General features: G+C 51.0%; 1 protein-coding gene across 1 annotated transcript in view; it reads left to right on the top strand.

Annotated features, from left to right (window-relative positions):
* THAP4 (THAP domain containing 4) overlaps positions 1-9,253 on the top strand; it is a 62,579-nt gene that overhangs the window by 18,629 nt on the left and 34,697 nt on the right. Inside the window, exon 3 of the mRNA XM_006875215.1 lies at positions 7,388-7,547. Within this exon, the coding sequence (XP_006875277.1) occupies positions 7,388-7,547 (160 nt within the window). The remainder of the gene's footprint in view (positions 1-7,387; positions 7,548-9,253) is intronic.

The raw sequence follows: 9,253 nt of genomic DNA, 5'->3' as shown, positions 1-9,253 counted from the left end.
CGCAGAGGCTTTCGATTGTGTGGATCATGACAAGCTTTGGACAACATTGTGAAGTATGAGTATTCTGGAACACTTAATTGTGCTCATGAGGAGTCTTGTACCTGGACCAAGAAGCAGTTGTTTGAACAGAACATGGGAACACTGAATGTTTTAAAATCAAGAAAGGTGTGCAACAAGGTTGTATTCTTTCATCACACTTATTCAGCCTGTATACTGAGCAAATAATCCGAGAAGCTGGGTTATAGGAAGAAAAATGTGGCATCGGGATTGGAGGAAGACTCATTAACAATCTGCGATATGCAGATGATACAACCTTGCTTGCTGAAAGTGAAGAGGACATAAAACATTTACTGATGAAGATCAAAGAGCACAGCCTTCGGTATGGATTACATTTCAATGTCAAGAAAACCAAAATCCTCAATCACCACTGGACCAATAAACAATATTCTTATCAATGGAGAAAAGATTGAAGTTGTCAAGGACTTCATTCTTCTTGGATCAACTATCAACACTCACAGAAGCAGCAGTCCAGAAATCAAACGACGTATTGCATTAGGGAAATCTGGTGCACAGGAACTTTTTAAAGTGTTGAAGATCAAAAATGTCAGCTTGAGGACTAAGGTGCGCCTGAACCAAGCCATGGTATTTTCAGTAACCTCATATGCAATTGAAAGCTGCACAGTGAATAAGGAAGACCATAGAAGAATTGATGGATTTGGGTTATGGTGTTGGAGGAGAATACTGAAAGTACCACGGGCTGCCAAAAGAACCAAAGATCTGTGTTGGAAGAAGTGCAGCCAGAGTGCTCCCTGAAAGCCAGGATGGCCAGATTTTGTCTCCATCCTTTGGACATACTGTCAGGAGGGCCTAGTCCCCGGAGAAGGACATCATGTTTGGTAAGGTGGAGGGTCAGAGAGAAAGAGGAAGACCCCCAACGAGATGGATTGACACAGTGGCAGCAGCAATGGGCTCAAGTGTAGCAGCGACAGTGAGGATGGCCCAGGACCGGACAGTGTTTCGTTTTGTCGTGCATAAGGTCACTATGAATTAGTACCAACTTGACAGCACTTAACAACATTGGCGAGTCCCAGGGTGGCGCTGTGGGCTAATGCGTCAGGCTGCAAAGTTGTTTGAACTGCAAGGTTGGTGGTTCAAGCTCACCAGCTGCTCCTTGAAAATCCTATACAGGGTTGCTATGGGTCGGAATCAACTTGCCAACACTTAACAACAACAATAGTATAACTGGAGCCGTGGTGGTGAGGGCAAAAGCGTTTTTAGTGGCTCTGTGACCCTCGCTAGTATGTCTTTCTTGGTCCTCCTTTCTTGGATGAGACAAGAGGCCTAGAGGGGCCTAGGCTGAGGCGATGTCCTTCCTCCAGGTGGATCGGACTCTGATGTAACTCAAATGTCTTCTCCACTGGAGAGAAAGTCTTTGTTAAGGAGGACGTTCCAGGAGGGCTCCAGAGGGGTGAATTCTCCCGATCTCCACCTGAAATCGGGAACCCTGGAGGCAAAGTGGTTAAGGCCTTGGCTACCAGCCCCCAAGTAGTGGATTTGAATCCATGAGCCACTCTGGGGGAGAGAAATGTGACCGTCTTCTTCTGTAAAGATTAACCAAAAACCAAACGCTACACACTGCCCGTGCAGTGAGTCGGACTCACAGCATCTCTGTAGGAGAGAATAGAGCTGCCTCAGTGCTTCTTCCCAGGGAGTCACTGGTGGCTTTGAACCACCGACCTTGTGGTTTGAAGTGTAGTGCTTTATCCACTGGCCCACCAGCACTCCTGCTTTAGTATCGATAGACTGCGTGGGAGGTCCTCTGGGACATTTCTACTTTGTTCTCCAGGGGTAGAGTCTGCGAGTCTGAACCTAGTCGGAGGGATTTGTTTCCTGGCCCTTCACCAGGACCCCTGGAGGAGTGGCCGAAAGCCTGCAGCCTGGGGTTGGTCTTCACCTAGTCTCCAGCTGATCCTCACAGTTCCTGGGAGGCGCTCCCTGCAGCCTGTGCGCTGGGGCTCCTCCTCCAACTAGCAGATCAGAGCTGCTGCTGCCTGTGGTTTTGAGAACACGAGTGGCCACATGCAGGCTCTTACTGGAGCAGAAACTGGAACCCACTCTTCCTGTCACTGTTCGTTTGGTTATTGCTGATAGGTAGGCGAGTTTTCCAATTTGGAAAACTAACCATCTTTCCAAATTCCCTCTGCACTTCTAATAGTTTTCCAATCGCCTCTTTGGGTTAGGTTAGAACATCTGCATTTAGTCGTTACAGGGTCTCCTTCTGTGTCCTCTTATCCCTTACAGCAGGGTCAAGCTCACAGAGTGATGGAGCTTCATTCTGCAGCCTGCTGGCCATCGAGTCACGTGGAGGGTGTGACAGGGACCCAGAGTCTTGACCTAACCGTGTCCTATTAAGCTAGGGGCATGTTCTTGTATTCTTGATGGAGTGAAGGCTTTTAGGCCACGAAGGGATTTTGAGTTTCATTAATACCTGTTACACGTTGGTTGTAATGTCTGAGAACTCTCTCGCCCCTTCTCGTCTTGTCTCCTGTTTCTGCTCTGTCTTTATGGAGATGCCGAGGTTTTCTTGGAGGAGAAGTCCTGGGTCACAGGCTGCAAGGAGTCCCTGTACTCCACAGGTAGACCTCGGAGATCCTGGGGGTCCACATGCCTGTATCCTCCAGGCAGGACTGAGAGATACTGGGGTTCACATAGGTGTACTCTACAGGCCGACCTTGGAGATCCTGGGGTCCATGTGTTCTCTGTACTGTGCAGGCAGACCTCAGAGGTACTGGGGGTTCACTTGTTAAATGCAGTAGAAACAAGCAAATCTCTGAGCTTCCTGTTTTTCACTGGGAACCTCTGAGAATTGCAATACAGCATTATCTGGTGAGATCCACCACTCGTCTGTCGGTTTGTTGTCCTGTGGTGGTTTGTGTGTTGCTGTGATTCTGGAAGTTGTGTCATGGGTAGTTTGAATGTCAGAAGGGTCACCCACGGTGTAAAGATGTCAGTTTGAGGCCTAAGATGTGCCTGGCACAAGCCCTGGTATTTTCAGTAACCTCATTTGCATGTGAAAGTTGGACGTTGAATAAGGAAGAATTGATGCATTTGAATTATGGTGTTGGAGGAGAATATTAGAAGTACCTTGTAATGCCAGAAGAACAAACAAATCTGTGTTGGAAGAAGTACAGCCAGAGTGCTCCTTGGAAGCCCGAAAGGCCAGACTTCATTGAACTTTCATACTTCGGACATATTGTCAGGAGGGATCAGTCACTGGAGAAGGATATCATGTTTGGTAAGGTGGAGGGTCAGAGAAAAAGAGGAAGGCTTCCGGTGAGATGGGTTGGCACAGTGGGGGCAGCGACGGGCTTAGGTGTAGCAGCGATTGTGAGGCTGGCCCAGGACTGGGCAGTGTTTCCTTCTGTTGTGCGTAGGATCGCTATGAGTCAGTACTGACTTGATGGCACCTAACTCCTGGTGAGATCCTTTCTGAAGCGTTTGCCTCTGTTTTCTCTTCATCTCATCCCCATTTGTATTTTGTGCTAGCCTTGCTCTGACCTTCCAAGACCAGCTTTCCACGCAGGACTGCAGGCCAGGGGCTAGGGCAGCCGACATGCTTCCCATCCAGCCCGGCGTGTAGTTGGCACATTCATGTGGGCGGGCCCGTGATGGTGATGGGGAAATACCTAAGGAGCCCCTGGTCACCGTGCGTGTCTGCTTTGCCTGCTGGGCCCTGCACTTGTCTGCCCCACGTGGGTCCCAGGTTTGCTCAGAGACACTGAGACAGCCTCTCTCCCAGGCTCTGTGGTCTTCCCCTTGCCTGAGCAATGGTCTTTGATAGAGAACTACAACTCCCAGAATGCCACTGCCAGCTCCCACTCACTTCCTGCAGGGCGGTTCAGCAGCCAGGTGCAAACATTTCCGTCCAACAGAAAACAACCTTGAAGAACCTTGGCTGGCGCTGTGTCCGGGAGTTTAGGAAACTTAGGGATGGGTAAGCCTGCTTTCGCTGTCTAGGTCCAAGAAAACGAGAATTTACATTTCTTGTAGAAAGTTTAAATGTCTGTTGCTGATTTTGCACTTGGTTGAGTTTTAATAAAAGAAAAATGAAACCATGAAAAGCTGCATAGAGAAGCCTGACTTATTTGAAGAGGTCGAAAGTGCAAGTGCCTTAGACCCCTTGTCTGCCTTGGTTTTTCCTTCATTTTTGTATTGGAGTTCAATTTACATAATGTGAAATACACAGATCTTCAAGGACCCTTGATGAGATTTGAGACACATGAACTCATGTGACCTGGTGTTTGTGTTTTGAAACTTTCTCTAGTAGTTCCCCGTCCACACCTTCCAGTGTGTCCATGAAAGTGTGTGTGGCGGGGCCAGCACCTCACCCATCTCGAGGTCAGCTATGTGGATGGGAAGCCAGGGGGTGCCGTAGAGTAGGGGTGGCCCATGGCCTTTGAGGATCAGGGAGGAAGCCGGGGCAAATCCGCTTAGCCAACTTTTGTTTACTGCCTGGCCAATTTCCTGATTGAAATTCCTCAAGATTGACAGCCAATGGCGCAGCAGCTGCAGCTGGGAGAACGTCAGCGCCGAGGCCGAGTGTCCACCCCACACTCAGGATGGCTCTCTGTGCCATCACCCCAACGTTGTCGTTAGGGTCACAGTCTTTCTTTCTCTTTACAAAGAACGGTGCTTTAGAATTGTCTCAGTTTCTTAGGGGAAATTAATTATGTGGGCAGACCTCCTGTGTGCAGCTGGCTCCTTTCAGGGCATCTCCTGTTCTGTCCCGAGGTTCCGTGTGGCTCACACACAAGGAGGAGGGGTATGCTCTTGGTGCCAGTGCCTTGCCTGGGAGCTTGGTAGTCCCCCCGCACACACACACACACACACACACTCACACACGCACACATCCGCTCAGGAATAGTCTGCCCTGCTGAGCTTGTCCCTTCTGGTGAACCTGTCCTCAGCCTACTTGACCCTGCATTCCACCTGTCTCCTTCTGGACTGTGTTCTTCGCCACCAGTGGCATGGTGGGACACCATATTCCACCTGCCCGTTGTCACACCTGATGTAATCTCACTCCCCAGCCTCCAGGTCTGGGACTCTGTCCCACACACTCCTCTCTCAGGGGATCCCAGGAGCAGGGTGACATCTACCGTGTACTTCCTGCATGCCCGCACTGGCCCTGCCTTTCGGAACCACTGCTCTCAGCCCCAGCGAGCCTTCCTCTGCCTCTGCGCCCTCTGCCTGCTCCTCCCTCCAACTCCATCAGAAGCCCAAATCTGCACCCTTCTCTGAGGTTCCTTGGCCCTTTGTCTCCTGTAGATGGCCGCCGGGTCTCGTGGGCGCCTCTGCCCTGTCTCCTGTTTTGCTAACACTGCTCGGGATCAGTACCCTCTAACCTGTGAGCAAGGCGGGGGGGCTATCCCTGATGCTGGGTCCCCGTCCTGTGGATAAAGGCACCCTGACTGATGGGCCCATGGAACTAGGTGGCCGTTCCGTAAGGGCTGCGTGTTCCAGCTCTCCCATGGGACAAGCAGAGCCAGCCTGTGGGGTTTCCTAAGCTTTTCCAGGAGCAGGCTTCTGTGCACAGTCCTCTCTCACCCATCTCAGCCTCAGGCCCCCTGTCCATCTGCCTGTCCCGGGCTCAGTGGCTGTTGACCTCAGCCTGGCCAGCACACACAGCCTTCATACAGCTCCTTCAGGAACTTTCCAGTTGTAAAATCAAGACTTCCCATGAGTGGGCTGTTTGGGGACAGGGCAGCCTCGGGACTGTGCACACTAGACAGTCCAGCCTGTGGCCCCGTGTCAGTGTTGCGCTCCCATCTCCGGTGCCGCCGTGTCCTCTGGGCTCTGTGTGGAGAATTCCCACATCTAGTGTCGGCTGTCTCCTGTGCAGTTTCCCACCCAAGAGAGGGGAGGCCGGGGAAAGACGCCTTAATGGGACAGCGTCCAGTCCCTCTCTGCTGGAGTGTTGTCAGGCCAGTGTGTGGGCAGTGCTGAGAAGGACGGAGACACTTGACTGTGTGTGTGTGTTTGATGTGCTCTGGCTACTGCCAACAGGGCTGGCTGTTCTGGTCCCGTGCGTTCATGGGCACTATGACCATGCTGAGTGTCCCAGTCTACACCCGTGTGTGTGTGTGTGTATGTCACAGTACGTGGTTCTACATCTGTGTGTGTGTGTTCCGGTCTACACCTGTGCGGGTCTATACCTGTGTATGTTACAGTGTCCTGGTCTACACCTGTGTGTATATGTGTGTGTGTGTCACAGTGCGTGGGTCTACACCTGTGCATGTCACCATGTCCTGGTCTACACCTGTGCGCCTCATCGAGCACTGTGGCTGGAGATGGAGTCCTGGCTGTGTGTGTGGTTTCAGACTCTTTTGCCACACTGTGCCCATCCACACTGTGCCCGTCCACATCACTGCCTGGATCTCTTCCTGTGAGTGTTGGGCGCTAGAGGGTCCATTCTGGTTGTGTCTGCACAGTTGGGGAATTTTCCTAGAATCGTCCTGACTTGGACCTGCCTCCACTAGCTGACCGTCCTCCACAGTGTGCTGTTTCATGTGTAGATTCCAGTCTGTTTTCAAAGCTCTTCCTCTTCATTCCTTTTTATGGTTTGATTTTCCACTCCCATGTTAAGTTTCCATTTTGTATCTTCTGTTACAGTGTTCTGTGTTTGTTTGTTTGTTGAGATGTGATTCATACCCATCTAGCCATCGAGACTGTACACGTCTGTGCGTTTTAGGGTATGCACAGAATACCCCCAGGAGAAACCCGTCAGCTGGCCCAGGCTTATAGCCCTGCTCTTCTGGAGAGAGCCGCCCGGGTTCCAGTCCTGCAGTGGCACTAGTCACCCCCAGGGGGCAGCCGTGGTCTGTCGCTGAGGGCTTGGACACGCACGCCCCTGGCGATGGTCAGTGGTTTGTAGCCCTGGAGGCCGGGGTGTGCACCCCTTCCTAATGTCTTCTCAAGCTGCCTCCCCAGGTCCCTCCGCGGGCTCTGCCTCGCCCCCAGTGCAGCCCACCATGGTGACCCCCCCCCATTGCCCCTGTCAGCCCTTGACCTCTGGTGTGCCTGTGACCCCATCACCCAGGGTGCACCCCATCCCCACAGCACACCCCACCCACCTGGGCCCCCATTGACCTGGGAGCCCCCGCCCTGAGCGCCAGGGCTCTGTTAAAGCTCCACCGCAGCGTCTGTGGTTTCCGGTCACCAAGCTTGGACGTGTTTGTGGTGGGGACGGGTGCAGGAAGTCTGTGGGCGCCAAGCTGTGGCGCCTCTCCCCAGCCCCCTCTGGGCCCGTGAAGCTCCTGAGTTTGGCCATAGGTGGCTGCGGAGGAGGCCAGCCAGCACCAGCCATGACGGTCTCGTCCTTTGCCCCCAGAGCCCCCCACGATGAACCCAGTGCTCGAACCGCTGTCCTGGATGCTGGGCACCTGGCTGTCGGACCCGCCTGGAGCTGGTACCTTCCCGACGCTGCAACCTTTCCAGTACCTAGAGGAGGTGCACATCTCACATGTGGGCCAGCCCATGCTGAACTTCTCGTAAGTCCTCTCCGCCCCGCGCCCCCAATCCAAGGTGTGCCAGACAGACGACACCAGGTGGGAAGGAATGTGTGGGTGCCCTTGTTAGGTCCCCAGTCTTCCCTCCTGACCCGCTGGGCAGTTCACATCCAAGTTACTGACTGTGACAAGGAGTTCCTGAGCCAGTGGGACTCTCAAGGAAGCCTCAGCTCTGTGGTCTGAAATTCTTAGTATATTAAGAAAATCCCAAACTCTTACCATCTTCTAAAGCACAGGTCCAAGGGATGTGGTTGACAGGATTCTTAGTTTTGGTTATTAAATAAGTAAATTGTTGTTAAGTACCGTGGAGTCAGTTCCGACTCATAGCGACCCTGTACAGGGTTCCCGAGGCTGCAGATCTTTATGGGAGCAGAAAGCCTCATCTTTCTCCTGCGGAACAGCTGGGAGTTTTGAACTGCCAACCTTGAGGTTAGCAGCCCAGTTCGTAACCACTATGCTACACCAGAGCTCCTAAACAAGTAAATATGCATTTGTAAAAAGTTTAAATCTCATAAAAAATACTTGTATCAAGCAGTAGTTCTGGACCTTTCTGTAGTGATCTTCTCTGAGTGCACAAGGTGGAAGATGGCACTAGTGACAGCTCACCAAGGGGGGTGTGAGGCTTCCTGTGTCCTGTGGTGCGTCCGGAGGCTCTCATGCCTGGGGGCAGCTCTCTCGGACAAGTCCTCTAGGAGAGAGATACCCTGTGTCTCAGCGTCCCCCCTCCTCTGTCACTTTGTCATACTGTGGGGACTGGTGCATTGCTGTAATGCGGGAAGATCTGCTTCTGGTATTTGAGAGGCCAACCCCTGGTGGACAGGTTTAAGATGGGCTAGGAAGAAGGAGAATGTTTAACCACTGAAGACCTTCTGGATAACAGTCAAACATTATCAGATATGGTGCAGAAAGCTGAGTCCCTCGGGTTGGAAGGCATACAAAATAAACTGGGAAGGATCTGCCTCCTCAAAGTAGAATTGACTGTGATGACGTAAATGGGCTAAAGCTTTCAGGACCTCCATTTGCTGATGGAACACAACTCAAAATACAGATAGACAGCTGCAAATATCCATTAATAAGTGGCAGCTGGAGTGTACGAGGTATGACTCTAGGAAAATTGGAAGTTATCAAAACTGCAATGGAATGCAAACATTGAACTCCTGGGTGTTAGTGAGCTGCAGTGGACTGGCATTGGTCATTTTGAACTGGACCATCTATGATTTACTGGACCAGGAACGACAAACTGAAGAGGAATGACATCGTGTTCTTCGTTGGAAAGAACATTTCAAGAACATCTATCTTGAAGTTCACTGCTCTTTGTGATATATCCATACGTCTACAAGGGAGACCACTTAATACCACTGTTGTTCAAATGTACTCACCAACCACTAAAACTAAAGCCAATGATGATGAAACTGAAGAATTCTACCAACTTCTTCAGTCTAAGATTGATCAAATGTGAAGTCAAAATACATTGATAATTGCTGGGGATTGGAATGGTTGCAAAGGTTAGAAACAAACAGAGGGGATTCAGAGTTGGAAAATATGGCTTTGTTGATAGAAGCAATGCTAGAGATCGCATGATAGAATTTTACAAGACCAATGACTTCATTAAAAATACCTTTTTACAGACTCTAGCTACCTAGTAGACATAGCAAACTGTCCCTCATCTGATTATTCAGTAATGCTTG

Source organism: Chrysochloris asiatica, unplaced genomic scaffold (assembly GCF_000296735.1).
Source record: "Chrysochloris asiatica unplaced genomic scaffold, ChrAsi1.0 scaffold00314, whole genome shotgun sequence".
In the NCBI taxonomy this organism is placed as follows: domain Eukaryota; kingdom Metazoa; phylum Chordata; class Mammalia; order Afrosoricida; family Chrysochloridae; genus Chrysochloris; species Chrysochloris asiatica.
Note: the sequence above shows the minus strand (reverse complement) of the source record. Positions and strands in the feature narration are given on the sequence as shown.